General features: G+C 55.7%; 1 protein-coding gene across 5 annotated transcripts in view; it reads left to right on the top strand.

Moving 5' to 3' along the window:
- The window catches only part of ASTN2 (astrotactin 2), a 358,363-nt gene that overhangs the window by 96,384 nt on the left and 239,295 nt on the right, over positions 1 to 22,684 (top strand). For 2 of the 5 annotated variants that reach the window (XM_082009182.1, XM_082009181.1), the window contains exons 4-5: positions 13,870 to 14,039; positions 22,083 to 22,190. In XM_082009182.1, coding sequence (XP_081865308.1) covers positions 13,870 to 14,039; positions 22,083 to 22,190 — 278 coding nt within the window. Of the gene's footprint in view, positions 1 to 13,869; positions 14,040 to 21,968; positions 22,191 to 22,684 lie in introns of all 5 variants that reach the window. The other 3 variants (XM_082009183.1, XM_082009180.1, XM_082009184.1) reach the window with 3 other exon arrangements.

Raw genomic sequence — 22,684 nt, 5'->3', positions numbered from 1 at the left:
ACTCCCTCGAAAATGGAAAGCTGACAAAATTAGGATTGCAGCAGGAGCACAAACTGCCCTGGTGACATTGCGCAGAGCCCAAATGAATTGAGACAGAAGAAGAATCCGAGGCCGCTTGAGAAGAAAAGTAGTCGTTTTTAAATTAACACCATAAAATGAAATGGAGCGAGGAAGGAGGCAATAGCCAGGCAGTCCTAATTAGCCAAAAAGATCCCTTTCTGCTGATGTGGAAAGGGGGCCGTGCTGTCTCCTCGTGGTTTTGGGTTCTCTCTGGCAATTCGAAGGCCTCCAGGCGTTTCGTGCCCCGTGGGTGTGCGTGGTCCCAGGTGGGGTCTGCTGGTGTGGGGTGCGGTTCCTGGGGTCTCGGTCTTTGCGGGGGAGACCTCCGTGTCCGAAGCCAGTCCCCATGTGTACACAGTGGTCTGCGATTAAGGGGATTTGGGTAAATTCACGCAGATGATGTCACTGTCCTCACTGCCTCTGTCCTCACCTCTCCGGGTAGTTTCCAGTCCATGCTCCTGATGATTTCCGCTCTCCTATTTTCCAAGGAGATGGCCTCAAGCTCCAGCCCTTTGGGAATTCCTGACTTGCTTTTATACCTGACGCTCATCTTCACCGGTATGGTTTCGTTCTACAGCGGCAGGAGCCCTCTGCTTCTGTCCCTCAAGTGCTGTTTGAGGGGGTTTGTCCCCCAGTCCATCGCAGGCAGCACCGCTACGTCCCCAGATGGGACACGTTGGATGCACAGAGATGAGTTAGTAAAGGCAGGCAGATAAAAGTCCAGCAAGCCTGAATATGGGGTTACCCGCAAGTTCCCCAATGAGGAGATTTTGCCAAACCAAATCTCATCAGTATCAGTGAGAAAGAGAACTTCTGCCTGGTGAAAACTGAGGAGAAAATAGATGTCAGACTTGTAAATCGAGTATCTGCAATTTCAGTCCTGCGACAAAGGACCCATCTTTATTTTCTCAGTTTCTTTCATGTTCAAAAAAAAGAACTTTTCAAGCGGGCCTTTGTGCTGGCTTCAGAGACTCTGCAGTCTGGGTATGGCCTCCAAGTCTAGACAGGAGACAGGACTTATTACCAATGGTAGCAATGATTAATACCGTAGGCATATCAAAGGTGTGGTTGTGCAGTCATCTTGAATTCCCATCTCCTGGACTTTCGTCTCACCTGCTGTGTTAACTTAGATAAATCTTTGAAGTTTCTCTTACTTAATCCATGGATGCTTTTCTCTGTAGTGATAGCAAGAGGCTTTTGAGCATGCCTGAAAGATGGTCTGGCACCTAGAGTGAACCTGGAGATGTAGATCTGGCTCTGCTCTGCCACCAGCTGCTTTGGTAACCCTGGTCATGTCACTTAATGGTCCAGTTCTCATCTGTGAGTTGGAGAGGGGAGCCAAGCCAGGCAGCAGACAGTGCAGCACAAGGGAATGTTGAGAACTGCTAACGTAAGGGGTTGTGGTCCCAACAGCCTCCCAGCCAAACTGCTGGCGATGCAGTCTGGGAGAACTGTGGGAGAAGGGTTTTTGACGGGGAGACAAATGCCTTAGGTTTGAGATAACAGCAAAAGGCAGGCAGGGGAAGGGTCCTGGTGATGAGGAGAGGGAGCTTCCCACGCCACCCACCAACGCTGGGGCAGCTGTTCTGGTGGCCACATCCCAGTCATCACCCTCGCCTGCCAGTGCAGGCTGCTGTAGGGCAGGTCGGGCAGCGCTCTGGCGCGAGGTCGCGGTGTCAGGGCTGGGGAGAGGGACGTTTTGGGGGCTGCGATGAGGAAGAGGAGGGCAGGTAGTTAAGCTGTGCCCTGGAGTTGCTATTTATTACAAGTATCCGATCGCTGCAGTATCTCGGGGGTGAGACTTAAAGACGGGGTGTGAGTCAGAGGTGACGCCCTCGTAACGGACAGGTGATGGCGGCGTCTCCGCGATGGAAAGCCCGTGGGCAGCAGGAGCGAGACGGCCGGCCTCATGTTGCTGTCCCCGCGCTGACAGCCCAGCACCCTGGAGGGGACGTCGGTGCCCGGCCGGGCTCGTGGCTGGCCGCCGGCAGGGAAATCCCCGCCGTGCCGGTGGTGCCGCGCCCGCGCCGCCGTGCCGGGGCTGGGAGCCGCCGTCTGCAGCCGCCGTTCGCTCGGGTTGGCAGATCCCGTGCCACCCTGAATCCGAGCATTAACCAGAGGCTTTCTGAGCCTTTAATAAATAAAATGACGACTTAATGTTTGCTGGGGCTGGAGGCTAAAATGGGACAGTACGTCAGGCTGGCATCTGATGTGCCTTGGGGCTCTGTCTTCTTTGCAGTGACCTGATGGGATCATGACCCTCTTTGTACGTGATCAGCTTTTCCCAGCTCTAATCCCCGCCAACTCCTTGCGCAATTTACAGAGACCTTTGAAGATGTATATTCATGTAGCCTGCCTGTGGAAAATGCTTTTTGCAGTCCGCTACTCCTGGCTGAAAAACCCGGCTGCAAATTTCAGCTTTAAAGAAATGAAAATAAATGAGGCCCAACAGGACAGGAATTGGGTCCCAATTCAGGAAAGCATTTAAGCACGTGCTTAGCAAGTGTCTCTAGTTATTAGAGAAATTAAGCATGTCTTTTAAGTCCAACATGCTTAATTCCAACTGCTTTGAGAGCATTAATGAAGAGAATAGGGGCCTCGGCTGCAGAGGTTACAACGGGCACGCCACTGGGCCCTGCGGTTGTGTGGTGATGCCAGCTCTGACTTTAGTGTTGATTTGAAAATGTCCATACCTGCCAGGGAAAAGCTTTGCTTTCCAGAGAGAGAAACACAGTCAGAATGAATATATTAATTGCCTTTTGAGCTCTGAACAGAGAGCTGCCAGGTGGGACTTCTAGGTTTTGTTTTGACCATCCCGTCGCATTGAACTGGTTGCCTCCATCCCAAATTTGGGTTGTCCTCACCAACGTGGGGAGAGGGAATGGTGGTCTCTTGGACGTGCGGACACGCTCCCGCTCCCCTACGCCCCCCAAGAACGCGGCCTAAGGCAGCGCCGCGGCTGTGTGGGAGCGTGCCCAGGAGGTCTCCCCAGATGAGACCCACGTACGTCGTCCCTCCTGCCTCCTAGCAGCAGGTCAGGAGGGATGGGGAAGCTCCCGGGGGCCTCTTCTGGTCCTGCATCCGCCCCGGCCAAGGGAGGTGCTGTGCTGGCACGTGCTTAATAACTTAGTTAAGACTTAAACATCTCTCAGGCTGTCCTGGCCCACTGATGAGGAAAGGCTGGGAGGTTGGATTTCCTGATGTGGTTTTCTTGTTTTTCTCCCCTCCCTGTGCCTCTGCTGTATCCCCACTCACTAATTTCATGAGACAGGGGAGGGAAGAAGCAGATGGAAAAGCGACTTCTGATGGTGCCGTAGGGAACGGAAGAGAAAAGGGGTGTTTTAATACGCCAGCATTTTGCTGAGCATCCCCAAGGGATGGTGGTTTCGTGATGTCCCGCTGGTTTATCACCACTTTGCGAGGCTTGGGCTGGTCTCACCCTCACGCTGCACAGCCCAGGTGAGAAGAAATACCCTTGGTCATCCCCTCTCCCAGCCACGGCTGCGTGACCTGTAGCTTCTCAAGTCAGCAGCAGCTCTTTCAACGTGGGCTTTTGGTGGGTTTTGTGTGGCTGCTGATGCCTGGTGGAGATGTCATGGCAGTTTTGTCTGCAGTAGCCCTGATTCCCCAGGTGTCCGAAGTGCTTTTCATCCAGGCGGAATCACAAGCTCACAGAAGATACGCTGTGAAGTTTTGGCTGTCCAAGGAAAACAAGCCATCAGGAACTATATTTATATAAACGCTAGGCGCACGGTGTTCATCGCTTTGTGCATCGCTCTGAATGTTTGATAAAGCACTACATTATTTAAAGCGTAGCTGGGTTGTAGGCCAGTTGTTGACCAGGATTAGCTTCAAGATGTTTTTTTAAAAAATTTTAAATTTAGATTTTTTTGCCCGATGCAAAATCTAAAAAAAATATGGTGGCTGTTTATTCTTCTTGGGAGACCACGGGAGATCTCAAGTGTCCTCCCCTCTCTGGGTTTCTGTGCTGGGTTGCATCTTGCAGCTCTCTTGTCTGCAGTGCAGAGGACCTGGGGGAGCTTCAGCTCTGCTCAGGGCCGTTCTCCCATGGTGTCGGTGTGGAGCAGACATGGGGGCTGGGATGAAGAACAACCCCACAATGTTCCCATTTCTGCTGGAAATACAGAGATGCTGGTGAGCGCCCTGGGATGCATGGCTCAGAGCTGAGGCTGCTCCAGATCCCGTCACCTGCGTTAGCGATGGGTCCTTCTCGGTCCACCATGCCCAGTGCTGCTTCACCTTGGCTTTTAGCGGCATTGCAGCTCTGCTGGTCGGCTTGGTGGAGATGTCCTCCCCGTCGGTGCATCCCGGGCTTATGGGTTTTATGGGGAGGGGAGCAGGGAGAGCAGCTGCAGCGACAGCTCTTCGCTCTGTTTGCATGTCCTCTTCCCGTCGGTCATGTTTTACCTGGCTGCGGTGCCGAGACAGTTAGTTTTGTCAGCCGGCTCCTAAGGAAGATGGATCGAGGCTGGGCACCTGCGCTGATACTGGGTCTGCAGGCACCTTGCAGCCCCGTTTATCATTAGCATTGACCTACCCAAAGGACCGTTGGGAGAGGAAACTTATTAACAAGGTGCTTCAAATCAATCCTTTCTGATGGCCCCGCTGCGTTACAGCGTTTGCTGCGGCTTGCCTACGGGGTCCTGTTGCTCTGGCTGTGCTTGGCCTCGCTGCCTCTCCTGCGTGGCTTGGAAGTGGTTTGCTTTGGATAGCCTGTGCTCTCCGGGCGTTCCATCAGTTCCAGGTCTCCTCCTGAGCCAAGGAGGTGGCTTGTAGCTCCTCCTTTCCTGCCCGCTGCCGGCACCCGTGTGCTTGCCGGTGTGGGAGATGGCCGGTCGCTGCCAGCGCAGAGGGGATCCTTTTGGTGCCGTCTGTGCCGTGCGTGCACGGCTGACGCTTCTTGACCCCATTGCAGTACGGGTTTTGGTGGCTTGCCCTTCTGCTCCAGGGTAACGTTGCTCCCTGTTGGCCCCGGCACACGGCACGGAGTTGCCAGTACAGGAAAGGGTATCCCCTTGCCTGTTGGGCAAAGGAAATTTAATTTCCAACCAGCAAATTAGTTCCGTACCGTGCTGCCGAGCAGGGAGTTGAGTGGTGGTTGAGGCTGGAGAGGGGCCTCCGTGCCACGTTTCCCACCCTGCCCGTGCCCATCCCCAGGGGTGCTGGGACTCGCTCATGCCTCCGGCTTTACGGGTGCTGAAGCACTGCTGCCCCCAGGTTCATCCTCCGGTGGAGGTTACTCAGCCAGGTGGGGAAGGGGCTTTCTCCTGCCCTTGGTGGGTCTCCACCCCAGCTGTCTCCCAGGGCCGTTTTCCCCCTGGTTTTGTGGAGTTGTCGGCGACGTGCGGTGGAGGGAGGGAGCTGGAGGTCAGCGCTGTGCGCTCGCGCCGGCAGCTCTCCTCCACGCAACATTAGCCTGGGCTGCTCCGTGTGCCCATTAGCACCAAATCGGGAAGCTTCCTCCAGAGTCTTCTTATTTAACTTTTCAATTATTTTATAACTTGAGGAGCATTAGCTGCTGCTGAAGGTCTGCCCATCTTCCCTGCTCTTCTCCGCTTGCTGTGTAAGGGAAAAAGTTACAGTGTCTCATAAAAAAAAGGTGAGTTTTTATTTTAAGGGTTTAATTTAAAGGTAAGTTTTAAGGGCTTCATTGGAGTGGAGGTGGTGGGAAGCAGAGTCTGCGGTGGCCTGGACCTTCTCGGTGCTGGGGCAGGGGGAGACGGGGCAGCATCCCATGGCCAAAGGCTTCTCCTTGCAGAAGGAGAAATGGGGTAAAGGGACAAATCAAAGAATCACAGAAGGGTTTGGGTTGGAAGGGACCTTCACAGGCCATCTAGTCCAACCCCCTGCAGTGAGCAGGGACATCTTCACCCAGAGCAGGTTGCTCAGAGCCCTGTCCAACCTGACCTGGGATGTTCCCAGGGATGGGGCATCTCCCACCTCTCTGGGCAACCTGGGCCAGGGTTTCACTACCCTCAATGTGAAAAATTCCTTCCTTAGATCTAGTCTGAATCTGCCCTCTTTTAGTTTAAAACCGTTACTCCTCGTCCTATTGCTGCAGGCCCTGCTAAAACGTCTGTCCCCATCTTCCTTCTAAGCCCCTCTCAGCCCTGGCAGCTGCAGGAAGGTCTCCCCGGAGCCTTCTCTGCCCCAGGCTGACAACCCCCATCTGCAGTGCCCTGTGGATGTGGCGGGGGGATGTGCTAGAAAGATCCTTGCCCTGTGGAAGAGCTGAGGGTTTCCTACTCAGAAACAGCTCCTGGGAAGGTCAAGCCCAGCTGGGAGCAGCCCAAGGAGTGCAGAGACCCATCTGCTTTTGCAAGATGCTCGCAACGCGAAGGTGCGAGGCAGAGGCGGGGGCCGTGGCTCTTAAGCGTTTGATCTTCCGCGGTGTGTTTATAATTATATTGCATTATCTTAATTACCAACGAGGGAAGTCGGGGGCATGGCAGGGGGAAGCGAAGGGAGGACGGTGGGAAGGCAAGGAAGGTGCGGGGTGACGAATAACTCCGTCGATGGGGCTGCGATTGTGGTCAGGGTTGGAACGATGCTATTAATACAGTGCTTATTCATTTCCTATCATAAAAAAAATGGAAGTGCTTTGCAATTACCCAATTCTGAACAAAATTAACATTCCGTGGCATTTTCCAGTAAACGGTGAGTTTGCACACATGAGTGGAGGCAATTAGCTGGGAAGCGATTGAGCGCCGTGACTGGAGAGAGGATGAAGAAGGGTCAGGGCTGCCGGTGCTGGGTGGGCACTGCCCGGGGCTCCGGATGCCCCTTCCCGGTGGGCTGGGTGTTCCCCCGGGTCCTGGCGGTTTGAGGAGCAGCTCACCCAGCTGCAGCAGAGACAGGAGCTGCAGGTACGATCTCCTGCTCTCTGTGGATGAGGGGGAACAGCAAAGCTTTGCACTGAAGAGGAGAAGCAAAGAGTGGGTGTGTGGTCAGAGGGGTTGTGGGGTGCCCTGGTGCACCCCGGGGTCCCCGTCAGCATTTGCGGGTTCCCGAGTGAATGAGGGTCTCCATCCCCCTCCCATGCTGCACGCCAGCCTCTCCCGGCGTCCCCCCTCCCCGTCACACACCCCAAGCTTTATTAAAAACCAATGGAGCCTTTTTTTTTTTCCCCCCAGCTTTGCTAAACTACTGAAAACTTCTGATCGTATCAGTTTTTTTGTCTTTTTTTCCCCCTCTGCCTCATACCAGATAAGGACCGTGCTGGCTCCAAGCCCAGAGCTGAGGGTGGTGGAGAACGGGGTAGGGAAGCAGTCATCTCATGAATATATGAAGGAGGAAAGTACATTTGTTCCGTTTCCTTCAAAGGAAACATCTCGAATAAAACTTTATCTCCTCTTCTGCTACCCTCCCCCTCCAATTTGCAATTAAAATCAGATTTTTACGTATAAAAATCTATTTTTATAGCAAGCGATTTATTGATATATATAATAACCTATTAATGTATTAATACGTATGTTAAAAAAATTACCTGTTTTCTATTTTAAAACTCAACAAAAAGGGCTGGGAGAGAAAAGAAAGAAGAAGTGGAGATGGAATACAAGCCTGTTCTCAGAATGCTCCTGGGTTCCCATATCCCTCTGTTGCTGCATCTGAAAACCCCTCTATGTGGAAGACCTTCTCGGAGAAAGATTGATCCTCCCTCGCGCCGCGTTGGCAGGCTGGGCTGGGGGCCAGCTCCAGCAAAGCGCGCGGTGCCACGTATATCATTTCCCCTGGTGGGTTCACCTAAGGATGGCTTGGAGATGTATGCATTGCGGGAGGTGCTTGGTCCCCTGATGGATGGGTACGTGTGGTTATTTGTGCTTTGTTTTGATTTTTTTTTTCTTTACATATATATTTTATTTTATTTTTTTAAATATCTATCTCCTGAGTTGGTAGCGTGATGCAGCTGGTAGTCTCCTGGTGTCCTCGGACATGGCGTGCCTGCACGTGGCGATGGCTCGGACAGCTGGAGAGCAGGGGACCGACGGGGACAGTGACTTTTGCTCGAGAGGTGGTGGTAGAGGTACTTGGTGGCTGGAGAAGGCGATGGAGAGCTAAGGTTCTCAGCATTTCTCGTGTCTTTGCTGTATCCACCGTGCCCTGTGGCAGGACATTGCTCTCCAGATGTGTTTTCCTCCCAGTATGTGCGAAGCTGTCGTACAAACCTCTCCCACCGTCATCACCCAGGCGTTGGTGTGATTACCTGATTTTATGCTAGTAAAGCTCTCTGCTTTCTGGAGCTCAGTACCTTCAGGGTGGCACTGTTGAAAATCAGTCCACGTCCCAGTTTCAGATCGCTTATTTCATGCTTCGAAAAGCAACAAACACCCATTATTTATTGCTGGTGAGAAAACAGGGTTTCCACCATGTGGAAAACTTCCAGTATTGTGAACTTTATGCTCATCCCAAGTAGAATCAGAAGGTCGATTTTTTGAAGTACTTGTAGAATAGAAATTTCCAAAATGCTGATCCAGAAACATCAAAATGAGCGTATGGAAACTCAGGGATTTGATTTGGAGGAAACAATTATAACGTTATTAAACTGCGTTACACAAAGCTGATGTTTACGTGGTGCGTTATGGACGTGATGTTGTGCTTTTGAGCCGGTGCCGGTGATTCCCAGAAGAGCACCCTCCCCTGTGCCTAGAAAAAAGCGGATTATTTAGTCGATGAGAGGGCAGGAGATGGACATGGAGAAGAGCTGGTGTCTGAGACGAGGGGGCTGCGTCCCACACGTGGCCGTGAGTGCCGTCATGAGTGCGTGCACAAGTCAGGAGGTAAAAATCCCACCAATCTTGACTTCTAATTGCACCCAAACTTTTCCATTTAATCCTTGATTGAGTTTGACGTGTTCTTGCAAGCAGTTTGATTCCAGCGAAGCGGCATGCTCAGTCGAGCAGCTCTTGAGCTGCTCTGCGTGTTACTCCTCTCTCCAAAACTCTGGGAGCATTTTAACCACTGGTAATGTTGAGGAATCGATAACTTGGCCTCTGATACTCAGAAATCAGAGAGGGATGTGAAAATCAGGTGCTTAAAAAACTATTTTTTTTTTTTAATATTTTTTACTCCATACCTAGTGTGGGAAGCTCTAACAGAAGCTGCTGTTGCCTTTCCAGTCTTCTCCCTGCAGCTGTAGGTGTGCAGATGTTGTGTGAGGAGGACACGGACAGTTGTGGCTCCAGGGACCTAAACTTTAAGTCAGACACCGAAGACTGGGAGACATGGGGAAGCTGGCACCTTTGCAGACCTTAAGCCTCACCATTCTGTTATAATAAGCTGCAAAAACTAAGCCTTGGGGCCGTCCAGCTCTCCCAGCGACACTGCGAGGCGTTGAGCCTGGTTTGGAGAGGAACTGCTGCCCTTCCCCTGCCCTGCCAGGGTCCGGTGCAGCATCAGGTGGGGCTGCCAGGTACTGGGGGGAGAGGGGGTCTCTGCCGGCTGCAGGAGCTGTTGACTTAGGCCGAGGGCAGTTCTCCAGCGTGTGATACATCTGCTCCGTTGGGGTCCTCCAAGGCCACCTCTGAAGACTCTAAAATATCTCAGTGAGGTTGAGGGCTTGTTTAGAAGGGCTACGGGGTACTTCCATCGCGGCCTCCCAGCCTCTGCTGGCAGAAAACAGGTTGCACAGTCAAAGGGGTTTTGCAGTTCCTTGTCCCTTGTGCTGCCCCGTGGAGATGTCCTGGGATTTTGGAGGCACCACCCAAGTGCAGCCAGGGGAGGTGGAGGCCCCCAACTAGTGTGTCTCTCGGATACGGGTTGGTGGTGGTTTGCAGTGATCCAAGCCCGTGAGTGTGTTTTGGAGAATCCCTTCTGGCCACTGAAGCTGGTGAGATACTAGTTCTGGTATCTCCCCACACCAGCCCCCCAGACCCCAGCCTATGTACATGTCTGGGAAAGGTATGGCTCTCCTGGCCGCGCTGGGCATCCCGCCAGGGCTGGAACGAGTGCTGCTGCTTCCCATCTCTGTTGCAATGTATTTTTACCCAAACATCGCTCATATTGTTCAGTTGATGACTTTTTTTTGTTGTTGCTGTTGTAATTTTTAAGCCAAACAACATATTTTCCCACTGCAATTTGTGCCAGCAAAAACGAAGGAAGAAAGAAAGGCTATTGGTATGAATTGTTTTGTGGGAGACATGCAAATGAATAGGGGAACCATAAGGAGAGCAAATCGCTTTCAAAATAGCGTATGGGGGTGGACAGGAGGGAGGTGTACGAAGGGAACATGTAATGTGCTTTACAAAGGTACGGTGACCTTCATCAGCGTCCTTAAATCGCTGCCAGAGATGGAGGCTGATTTTGCGGAGGCTGAAGAACCTCGTGCTTCCCCTGCCTCAGCTTTTCCTGGGCTTGTTACGCTGCCGAAGGGCCTCGCTGCAGGACGGGGTGAGATTGAGATCGTAGCACTGTGCCAAACCTCGGGGTGGATCTCACCACCTCTGCCAGGCTGGAGAAACTCAACGTGGTGACGAAGATGTGAGCCCGGATGGATTTATCTCCTGGAAACCAGGGTGGGAGAGAAGGTGGTTTGGCAAGCTTCGCTCGAGGAGAGGACGGTCCTGTTGCCTCTAAATCCGCGTCGCGTTCGGCCGTCGTTGGCGGGAGCCGGTGCCCGGGCACTGGCGATGCGGCTGCGCTGTGCTGGGAGGGGAGCAGCATGCGGGGAGTGCGGCAGCGCCGGAGCCGCCGTCTGAGCCGGTGTTGGCACACGTGGCGCGGCGGTGCGTGTGAGTGAACTCATGCTTGCTGTGCGGTGGTGTGATGCCCACGGAGGCATCAGTGTGGGTGATGGGCTCCTGGCCCTGGCTCAGATGGCTGACTGTGGAAATCCCTGGGTGGCAAAGCCCAGGTGGCAGTTTGTGGTGGATTCTGTCTCTCTTGTGGGTGCCAGCAGGCTGGGCGAGTGCCGTGCCTCACGGCGTTATGGTGCATCGGTTTGTTCTGCCTCCCTTTTGTTGCGGTTGGCAGCGCGTGAAGGGTCCTTCCTTCATCCTTGACCCCTGATGCTCATTCAGTTGACCCAGCTACCTTTCATTTGTCAGTGGAGTTTTCTCCACGCTGGCTTTGTCAAACTCCGCTTCCTTGAGAACATGTCAACAAGAGTTTTTTTTGTTTTTCTTTTCTTTTTTCTTTTTGTTTTTAATTGCTCAAACCCCCAAGGTCGGGGATGTGGAGAGGCTGACGACGTGCTGGTGCACACGAGCTGTGCAGAGTGGTGAGATGCACCAGTTTTTTGCTCCCGTTCCTGGATAAGTATTTGTAACATCATTGCGAATAGCCGGCGACGGCCGGGACCCTCTCCCTGCGAAGGCAATGCTCCCCTCCTGCTTTTAGCACTCGCTCCACTGACGAGCGCGTGAGCAGATGCCTCGGGATGGATGCGCCGTGCGCGGTGGCCAGATGGGGTGCGATCACCGCGGCGCTGATTGCTCCCATCGGCCGAGCCGGGACCACGAGAGAGCTGTGACCTCGCCGTGTTTCGTCGCTAGCTGAAGGCATGGCCCCCGCCTCCTCCCCTCCCGCTGGCCTCCTGTTCGGTAAATAAGCCTCAGCCGCGCGGTTCCCGAGCTCCCGGCTCCGCTTGCACACGTTCCGTATCTCACAGCCCCGGGGTTCAAACGACTTGCCGTCCGCTCGCGGGGAGGCCCTGCTACGCTCGCTCCCGGGCGGCGGAGCTGCGGGGATGGGCTGCCCCCGGCAAAGGTGGTGGCGGGGCGCTGAGCCGCGGCGGGGTGCTGAGCCGCGGCGGGGTGCTGAGCCGCGGCGGGGTGCTGAGCCGCGGCGGGGTGCTGAGCCGCGGCGGTGCTCCGCAGCGTCCTTCCCCGGCACCGTGGTGGAGCCCCGAAGAGGGGGTTGGATGCGCGCTGTCAGGGCTGGGACTAGATGCTCTTTGGAGACCTTTCCCCACTCTCGATTTTTTTGTTTGTTTGTTTGTTTGTCCCCCCTGCGATGCCGCTCGCCGGGGCATCCGACACTGCAGCGTCCAGCCGCGACTGCCGTGAACGTGGGGGCTTTGGGGAGCTCTGCCTTTGATCTGCGGCGCCCGGGGAGCCTGGCGTTGGACAAGGGGAAGACGTAACGTAGCTGGTCCCTTAGGCCACCCTCTCTCTGGAGCTCTCCTGAAATGGGTCCCACCTTCAGGGCTTACGCAGGCAGCGGGTTTGATCCTCGTCTCTCTGCCGTCCGGTGCGGCAGCGCTGGGCGGACGGATCCTCTCCCGAGCCCTCCCGCTGCGCCCGCGCCCACGGGCGCAGCAGCCGGTCTGCTCTTCTCCGGCACTTCTCCTCCCAATGGCCCCGGCAGATTTCGGTACCTTCTCTGCAGCCTGAGGGAGTAGGAAAGCACCTTGGGGTGGTCTAAAGCCTCTCGCCCCTGGGCAGGCCATCACCTTTGGGATTTGGGGAGCAGGAAGGGGGAGCTGCTCCGTGGGCTGGTGTGGCTCTGCCTGCGGCACGGGGTGGTCGGGGCCCTCCCCTCCCTGTGGCATGGGTGGCTGCTGGAGGAGGCTGCGGCAGGCTCCGCGTTGAAGTCGAATCCTTGTCTGGGATTATAAATGCCTCGTCCTGCATGGCCAGCTTCTCATTTCGCGCTAAAATGGCCCCTGCACCAGGCTGCAAAGGGAATTAGAGCCCGTGCTCTGGAGCGGTTACGCAGCCCGAGCCCGCCGGGTGCCCGAGGAGCTCCGTACGGGTCTGACGTGTCTCTGGCCGCGGGCGATGCGGCGGGGGATCATCAGCCTGTAACTCCTGGCAGGCTGGGGAGCTCCTGGGCGCTCGCTCCCCCCTTGGCCACCCCACATCCTGTGTGGGCGTCAGGCCAGTGACCCCTGCCAGCCCCGCAGGGGCTAGCCGCAAGGGCTTCGTGACTCCCGAAATGGAGATGGGACAGGGGTTACGTTTGGCTAATGAGTTTATTCAAGGAGCTGACAGAGGCCAAACTGTTTGTTAATCCTGGGAGACCTCTGTGGCCTGCCGGAGGACAAACCTTTTGATCCTGAATTTCATCTTTGCTCTTTGCGAGTATTTTCATCATTTCCCTTAAGTGCCCGTTGTGTGGGTGGGTGCTGAATTTCACAGGACAATTCAGGGGGATTTTTTTGGCGTTACTGGGTAGGAGGTGGGTGGGAGCAAGGAGGGGAGCTGCTTAAATCCCAGCAGGCTGCGATGTGCCACGGGGCGTTGCAGCAAGCTGTTTGCTGAGCCCGGGCGCTGCTGCCCAGTGTCTGAGCGCAGCCACTGGAAGACCCCAGGGATTCCTGCTGGAGCTCGGAGCGTGCCCGGACCGTGGGCGTGGGCATCATTTGCCTGGCTTCCCCCCGCAGCCCCACACTTGCCTGCTGGGGAGTACCTGCCCCCCCAAAAGGCTGCCAAGCCCGGGTGGGGTTTGACTGCGAGCTCCTGGGGCAGAGTTAAACCGGACCGAAGCCAGCCGGGGGGTTCCTGTGTGTTTTGAACCCTTCGGGCTGTAGCTCAGATAAGGGCACGATGCTTCCAGGTGCCCTGTGTGCACATGGGGGAAGAGGCAAGGAATAATCCAAATGCTGGGAAGCAGCATGAAAAATGCAGTTTCCATAAACTCCCAATTTTCTAATTTCTGTGGATTTGGTAAGACTTGGAAAATGCTGGATGGGTCGCTGGGGGTCACTTCAGAGGGTGGCCTCGAGCCCTGTCCCAACTTGGCAGAGCTCCTGCCCACAGACTCAGCTCCAGCTCATGCTGTCTGCCACAGGGGGAAGGGGTTGTGCGGGCCCGTGGGGGACATTGTGGCCAGGACATCTCTTAACCGCAGTCCCTTTGCCGGTGTTACAGCTCCCGAGGTGACGCAGGAGACGGTGGAGTCCCTGATGCAGAAGTTCAAGGAGAGCTTCCGCACCAACACGCCCATAGAGATTGGGCAGCTCCAGCCCGCGCTGCGCAGCACGTCCGTGGGGAGACGGAAACGTCGGAGCCGGCCCCGAGGTAGGCTGCCGCGGTCACCGGCTGCTCCTCCGGTGCCCTGGGTTTGGCCACGTCTGCAGGAGTTTGGCTTGGGAGGAAAGCAGGAGCTCCTCACCCTTGCTGCTGAGTGTGGGGACCCTGGAGCTCCTCCATGACAGGCTGGAGCATCCTCTGGGTGGTCTGGTGGAGGTGCTTGGGCGTGGTGTCACCTCGCATCCTCCTCAGGGATTTATCCAGCTCTGCCGCAAGTCTGCGGTCCCTACCAGCTGCCTCAGCTAACGGAGGCTTGGTGGGAGTGAAATGTGTTTTTTTGGTAACTTTTTATTTCGGAGGGAGGGGTGAAGTTCATTTTGGCTGTAACTCGCATCACTGGGACCTCTCTTTGTTGCGCCTTCCCAGTGCTTGGGGTTTTTTGGACCATTGTTTTAGGGGCCACACAGAGGGTGGGAGCAGCGTTTCGTGGCTCTGAAGCCTGCACCCTGCAAAAGCGTTGCTGGAGGGGTGCTGAGGTTTATTTGTAGCCTTGACGGCCATTGCCGCAGGCACGGGAGCAACAGGAGGAGGTTGGCTGGAGCAGCCGCGTGAGCAGGACTGGTCCTTGCGTTGCCGCTCAGCGAGGGAAACCGCCGGCTCCTATAGCTATCGCTGCTTAAAACGGCGACGGCCGCGGGGTAAGCGGTGAGTGCCGAGGCTGCGCGCAGGCTTTGGGTCCAGATTTCCAGCTGGGGAGGAGGAGAGGGAGTCGGGGTCCCTCCAGGGATGATGGGCAGGGAGGTCCCTTGGCCGTGGTCTGCCCTGCGCGCTGCGAGTCCCTGTGGCAGTGCCAGGAACCGGGAAGGAAATGCTTTTCTTTCTGTTGACTGTTGGGTTTGTTTTTAATTTATTTGAGTCTGAAATGTGATCTTTTATTCTGGATACATTTTCCTGCAACGTAGGCCTGGAGAGGGCTTTTTTGATTATGGCTCTGCCCATAAATTATTCATTTAGTGTGAAGAAAATGTTCTGACTCTTTAACTGGTTTAAATTATTTGGTTTGTTTTCTAGTAGTTATTTAAATACATATATCTGGATTTTAGCATGCATGTGTGTGGGTGCTTTGGGGTCCACAGCGGCTGTCTGGTGAAGTTTCCCTGACTCCCTGCTCCAGTCTCTTTTTTTTTTTTTAATTTTTTTTATTTCGCTTTTAAGCCGCCTGAAGGCAAGAGGGTTTTTGGTCACTAATGGAGCAAGTCAATTAATCCTCAAAGCCGAGCTTAGGAGGAGACGTGACGCCCGGCTGCCGGCAGAGCCTCTGGCTGCGTGGGAGCAGAGCGTGGCCCTGAGCCAGCCCGGCTGGTCCCCCACCTCTGGGGACACACACCCTCCATCTCCCACCTCCCTGGGCTGGAGCTCCCCTTCCTCCCTTCAAATCCCCATCTGCACCGTGCTGGAGCATGCCCCAAGGCAGGAGGAGGTCTTCGAGCCCTCACCCCATGGCTGCTGCCCCCCAGGATCCCTCTGCCCATCGGTGGCCACTGGAATAGCCACTGGGGACAAGGACCCTTCGTTGCCCTCCATTTCTGCCCAGAGTTGTGTTTCCTCCATGCGAGGGTTGGAGACCAGCTCGTGCCCGACTGCTGCTCGGGATGGGGAGCTGAATTTCCTCTCCAGCTGCCGTGCCCCGCTTGGCAACCCACTCGTGGTGCTCGGCACCGTCACCCTCCATCCCTCCCACGGCCGCCGGCCCCCGCGGCCCCCAGCCCTGCGCCACTAAAGCTGGGCTGCCCGGCAGGTCCCCAGCAGCAGGCTCGGCCAGAGCCAGGCTGGAGGGAGCAAACCATCTCCCTTGGGACTCTTGTGCTGTTCCCAGCGCTCCGGGCCGGGAAGGACCCGTGGGGAGCCAGAGCACAGCCGGCTGCCTGGCCGCGGAGCTTCCCCGCCGCGCCCAGCGCTGCGCTCTGCCCTCGGGCTGTCTCCGGGGCGTTGGGCGTGCGTCGCCGGTACGCCGGGCGTTTGCCCCCGCGGCCCCGCGCCGGGCAGGCTCTCGGCCGCCCGAGGTTGACGCAGGGGAGGGGAGGGGATGGGAAGGAGCTGGGCACCGGCACCTCAGGCGGCTCTGGTCCTGAAGGTGCCCCAAGGTGGGTGGGGGCTGCACCCCCGTGCTGCGGGGCTCAGGTCAGGTGGAGGCGAAGAGGATGGCTGGAAGGGAAGGCCCCGGTTAGCTGGGAAGGTGCTGCCGCGGCGGTTCCCTTGTCTGCACCAGGGGCGGGATGGGTCCCCGAGGCGTTGGTGCCCAAGCTCCCGTGGTTTCCTCGGGCCTCTGGTTCTCCCAACACCTCGTCCGCAGATGGTTGTGTGTGCGGTCAGGGACGGCGGGGAGCTGTGTCTGGCCGTAATTGCCCAAGGCATAACGAATCCCACGGGCTTCTGGAGCGGACTCTGACTTTGTCTCCACCTACGGCAGCCATCACCAGCACACCCTAGAAAAAAGATTTTAAGGTCTCAGTCATCAGAAATCAGTGAGCAGCCCCAAAAAGCAAGCCAGTTCCAGCATCTCCAGTGGAGACCTCGCTCCCCACAGCCCCATCCCATCCTCTTTTAATGTACATTTCTTTTTGCGTGCGAAAGCCGTGGCCGTGCCGAGGCCGTATCCACGCCTTGCCCGGTGCCTCTCCCGTGCCGGAAGGTGTTTTTACAGCCCGCGGTTAATTGTCCCTCCGGCGAGCGAGTGGTTGGAGTGCTATCGAACATTGAGGTTAAACGGTGATACCACAACTCACGATGTTTGCATTTTACATCCAACTGCAAACACAAACCTTTCGCCTCATTAATCCTTTGCAATCCATGGGTGTTTTTTTTTTCCCTCCCCCTAAATGAAATTGTCCGTTTGGGAAGCATTTATTTCCGTCTAACAGCCGTGTGACAGTTCCACTGATGGAGTTTGCATCCAACTTTGTTACGGGGTAGTGACAAGTCAGCCTGACGGATGCATGTGTGTAATTATTTTCTTGCGGTTCGATTTAATTAATGCTTAACCTCATCAGAGCCCTACAGCTGGAGTGCTCTCCCTGCAGGAACCACGCGCAGCAAAAGGATTTCTTCCTTTACGGAAAAGCCCCAAAAGGGCTCCGAGTGTCACTCCTGCAGAAGGATGGGACAAACCAAACCAGAAAATAAACAACCCGCCACCCCAGCCCAACAAAAACAAATCTGGGATAAGCTTTGCCTTGCTTCGCTTCCTGCACTAAGTGCATTTAAACTGCTGCCTATTGCTTGTCATTAAATCTGATTCTGCACTAAGTGTTTCTAACAGCTCTGGGAAAGGTCGTATTTTGCTGAGAAGATCGACTTTACAAAAAAAACCACCACCACGCCACCCTCTCCATTTACAGTACCATATAACTTTATTTTGTCTAATGCCTTCTGCATAGAAACTTTCTCCCCAACCACTTTCATCGAGTGAAGCGCAGTTAGAGGTTATAAATAATAAAGGGAGAGCGAGGCTGATGAGAGCCGAGGTGCAGGAGGGGTGGGCTGGAAGGAGGGTAGGGGCAGGGCTGGCCGCGCCGGAGGGAAGGATGCTGCGTCCCGGAGGATCGGGATTTAGTGCTTCCCAAAACGGAGCCAGGCTGGTGCCCGGAGCGTCCCGCCCCGACTGCGTCGGAGCGGGGCTTGAACCGCGGGGGGAGGCAGCGGCGCCGGGACCGCGGGTGCGGGTTTGGCCACCCTGCGTCCACCCCGGGGGCCGGGTGGGATGTCGGGGTGCGGGGCTGGGAGGTGGCCCCGGCGGAGGCCGCCTTGCGCAGAGAGGGGGTCTGGTGCCCTCTCCTGGGGCAGGCCTTTAAAAGCGCCCGGGCTTTGAGAATAAATAAGTGATTCCTAGAGCCTTCTGCCCGAGGCGGCATGCGCTGTTTATCGGGGCTGCGGCTTCTCGTGTTTTAGAGGTCGTGGCTGTGCCCTGAGTTGCCCCAAGCCAGCCCCGGGAGCAGAGCCGTGGCTGGCTGGGCTCGCCCGCGGTCCCTGCTCGCACCCCGATGCCGCCGCATCGCCCCGTCCGTCCGTCCGTCCTGCCGTGCCCACGGAGCATCGCCTTTTGCTGGCGAGGCGTTTTTTGGGGTTCAGCCGGGAGCTTTCACTTCACTCAAGTCAAAGGATCACGTCCAGCTCCTTGGGTTGGTCCTCGGTGAAATAAAACCCTTCACAGCTGTGCGAAGGCTGCCGTCTGGGATCAGGCTGATCCCAGTTTTCCATGGTGGAAGCTGTGGGGCTGTTGCCTGGTGGTTGCACCACCCGCCCCGGTGTGGTTTTTTGGGCATAGGCAGAAGGAAAAGGGAAGATCAACGAGGAGGAAGAATTTTCATCAGCTGAAGCCAGCATGTATGCATGCGTAACCCTGCTGCAAAGGCAAACCAGAGCCGAGCGCTTCATTTTTAAATGGCTTTTTTTCTTTATAATTTTTTTTTGTGTTGACTGGATGCGTTTCAAAAGAAAATGTTTCCATATTTTTTTCCCCTCCCTAAAACTGCATCTAATTTTCCTTTCTCTGGCCACATTTGGTTTTTCAGTTGACTGGTGCTCTTTTGGGGGTAAATTAATTAAAACTGAAAATTTCCACTTAGCTAATTGTATAGCTCTGCATTGCCCTGCCAGCTCCCGGCGCACGGACTTCGCCGCGACGCTGGGGAGGCGGGGAGGGGACTCCTCATCTGGTTTTTACTGGGAAGCCTGGGAGCAGAGGGGCTTGTTGAACACCCAGGAGCCTGTGTTGCACGGGGCAAGCGAGCGGGGTGGCGGAGTGAACCCAACTCAGTCGAGCAGGGAGGTTGTGGGTCTTTAAGGCTGGGGTGTGTACAGGGCTTGGCCCTTTTTCTGGAGGGCAGGGATGCAGAAAACCCTTTTGCTGTGGTTGTGGGGCGGGGGGATGCACAGACAGAGGTGTCACCCAGGGTGGCACCACTGGGGACAAAGATGAGCTCCCACTTCTATCCTAACATCCAGCTTGGAGGGATTAAGTATGGCTCAACCTGGCCTCAGGCCGGAGTTATCCAAATAGTTCCTGTAACTTATTTTTTATTTTCACCCAGTTTTGATTCAATTTGCTTTCCACAGTTGTTTCCCTAAGACGCTCTGTAACCTCCTGGCTTTGGGGAAGGGATTTAAAATGTCAGGTTTGCTTTTTTCCCTTCTTTTTAATGACAAAAACGCACCTTTAAAAAAAATACTCATGGCTTTAGCTAACAAAAAGTCTTTGGGGACGACAGAGCCACTAATTCCTGAATTTTATTTCCTTAGTCCCCATTTGGCATTAACGCTACCATCTTTAATTACACCATAACGAGAGTTGTTTGCCTTGGCACCCCGCCTTGCTCCCCGCTAAATTAATGTTGCGCTCAAAACGAGCGCCCTGCCCTGGCGCGTGGCTGAGCTGCGATCTATTTGAACGGATTGACGAGCTTGTAAATCTGCAAACAGGATTAGAAGCCAGAGCATCTTCCTCCAGCTCCCCCTCCTCGCCCGCGCCCCCGCCTCCTGCCCCACCGCCTGGGGACCAGGGGCAGGAGGCGGGGGCACGGGCGAGGAGGGGGAGCTTTGGTTTTTCTCAAATCTAAGTAGCAGGAGTAAACTGGTTGTAAAGTGGGTGTAGCTCCTCGGGGGGAGCCGCTGCAGAGAGCTGCCGGTGCCTTACGGGTACCCAGAGCCGCGAAGCCGGCGTTTCCCTGTCCTCTCTCTTTTAAGCATCTTATTCTGCTTTGTAATCAGGCGTGGTGATTAGGGTCTTTTTTTCTGTTACTTGGTGTTTTTCTCCCTCTTTTTAAAGAGAAAAGGAGTGCTGACCAGGCAGGGCTGCTCGGGCTTTAACTGGGTGCTCTGTTCCTCCCTGTCAGCAGCTGCACGTGGGTGCTCTGTGCAGTGAGCATCCTCGGCCCCGTGCCCCGGCAAGCATCCTGCCGCTGGAGCTGGCGCGGGAGGTTTTGCCCCAAGCGTGAGCATCTCACAGGGATGCTTCGGCAAGATTTTTGCGGCCAGTTAAACATGAAATCAGGTTCATGGCAGGATCAGTTGAGGCTCAGCGCTCCTGCATCCTACAGGCTGCCTTGACTGGGCTCCGGGACCCCCAAAACCACTACCCAGGTGCGTTCCAGCATCCTCGATAGCATGAAGGGGTAAAAGCGCATCCCTTGTGGCCGTTTCTCTGCCCCGGGCTCGTGTTTCCAGGCTGACCTCTGCCACCGCGTGTTGGGTCAGAGGAGACGTTTCCGCTGCGGGCTGGGGACCTGCGCCGGGTCTCCCGACTCCTGTATTTATACATCCTGCACGGTGCTGGGTAATCAGAAAATGCAATATCGCTGTCACCAGCTCTCCGAAGACATCCAGCCTGAGTAATTTAACATGTCAGCGCCATCCATCACGGCGACGCAGCCGGCAAACAAACGCGGAGTGGCCGGAGGGGGCTGGGTCGGGGGCTGGTGGAGCAGCTGCTGCCTGCACCGGCTGCCCGCTGCCTGCACCGGCTGACTGCTGCCTGCACCGGCTGCCTGCACCAGCTGCCCGGTCCCCTCAGCAGGGTGCGAGAGTGGAGCGAGCACCGGATGTCACTGCCTCTGTCTGCCCCCGGCCGTCTGCCTGCACAAAAGGGACGGGGTCTGGCTCACGGGAGGGTGGCAGAGGGACGCGTCGTGCCCTGCCGGCACGGGCAGCGTCCAGGTCCCTCTCCCGGGCAGAGGAGCCGGCTCTGCCGTCTCCCGGGGGGAAAACCTTCCCATAGCTGATGTCTGCCTCCCAGCCCCGAGCACCAGCGGCCGCAGAGGGGCCCGGGGCAGCCCCTGCTCGCCGGGAGAAGGGGACGTGTGGCAGAGGCGCAGCCCTGGCTGGTCGCCCAAGGGCCCACGTTACAAGCCCAGGTTAATTAAATTAAGCCTTACTGGTTTTACCCACTAGGTTGTGCCCTTCAGAACCTCAGTTTCTGGGTGCGGATGTATCGTGACATTGGATGTTCGTTGTGATATGGGGGTCTGAAGAGGGTCTACGGTGGGTTACGGTTTTGGGTGCGAGTCTGTAAACCCCCAGACCCCGTGTGCAAGCACTGACCCCTCCTGCTGCTTTCGGGAGGAAAGGAGCTGGTGGAGCCTCTTCCTACCCCCTTGTTGGGACCCCCCGAGGGCACTGCACGGCCAGGTCGGGGCACGGATGGGGCAGGAGCCACGAGCCGAGCCCCTGGTGTCCCTCCGGCTCCTGCAGCCACCTCTCACCGCAGTGATTAAGGATTTCAGAGGGCAGAAGGCACCGCTTGTTTTCTGTTCTCGTGCCAAGAAGTGGGGAAATTGTGCTTCTGCCTAGAATAAAGGATTTTTTAAAAACAGTAAAATATTTTAATAGCAGTTTAAAGGGCCAGTGTCAACCCCCGGAGGCCTCTTTGCTTTAAACTCTGCAAGGATTGAAGGACTTCCACCAGCTAGAGTCTGTGTCGCTTTCTAAGCATCTGTCACTCCATGGTGGGTCCAGCATCCCACCCCGGCTCCGGGAGGGAGATGCCGGGTAAACCACGAGCCAGCCCTGCCCCTTGCCGCGGCTGTCGGTGCCGGCCGCCGCAGGGATGCGTGCCGCCGGCCGTCACGACGAGCTGGTGGAGCAGATGGGGCAAAGAGGGAGGGGAACAGGACCCTCGCCATGTAGCGGGGTCCTGAGTGCCCCCCAAGTGCTGTATCCCCCCATGCTTCTTGTTTCAGCTGGGTTTGCTTTGAAGCTTTACTGTACTTCACCGTGCGGCGGTCCTTGGGGAGAGCAGCTTCTCCATTCAGAGGTTTTCTTTGTAAATACATTGCAATGCAGTTGTAACGCACGTTCCTGGGCTAGAAAGCACCTTCTTACATTTACATTGCAATTGGCACCATGGGGTCTTGATTCTTGAGGAGGGCAATAAGGAACCAGCAAAAACATGAGTGGTAAAAGTCCCCGGTTGCTTCTGGGGAGTGCCTGGGTGGATGCTGGCCAAACCCAGCAGCTCTGCCGAGGAGCTCCCAGCTCCCTGCTGCTGCTGTGCGTCTGGGCTGGCGGGGCTGATTTTTGCCTCTCTGTTGCTTGCAGGTGGGATCGGGTTTGGACGTGCCAAAGGCAACTCCGGCTCGGAGGCGGACGATGAAACCCAGCTAACCTTCTACACCGAGCAGTATCGGAGCCGGCGACGAAGCAAAGGTACGAAATGACACCGGCACCGGTGATGCATGTGGGTGTAAGAGTAAAAAATGGTTGAGCACCTTGACTGTTGCCCTGGGTGATGCTGTCTGATACAGCAGGAGTCTAGGTAAGGATCGCCATACCGGTCTGGAGCGGTAAGGACATCCTAAGATGTGCTGTTTGTGTGGTGCAGCACCGTGCAGGAGCCATAAACAGCATTTCCCGGTGATGGTGCTGAGGTTTGTTCCTGCCGAAAGGCAGGGCATTCAGTTTTTTCTTTTCTTTTCCATGTGTTTTAGAACCATGAGAAATTTCTTTGATGGTTTCTAGTATCAGTTAGATTACATGTGCCCTGGCACATGGTGACTGTGTCCATCATCGTCCTGGTGCCAGCGCAGCCGTTGGGGCTGGTCACCTTAGCAATTCCTTGCTCCAAACTCTTGTTTTCTGTCCTTTATTTCCCATGCAAGTCATCCGTCGGACACAAATTTCCCAGCTTTCCTCTTGGCACA

Source organism: Phaethon aethereus (genome assembly GCF_964289735.1).
Source record: "Phaethon aethereus genome assembly, chromosome: 20".
NCBI lineage: Eukaryota > Metazoa > Chordata > Aves > Phaethontiformes > Phaethontidae > Phaethon > Phaethon aethereus.
Note: the sequence above shows the minus strand (reverse complement) of the source record. Positions and strands in the feature narration are given on the sequence as shown.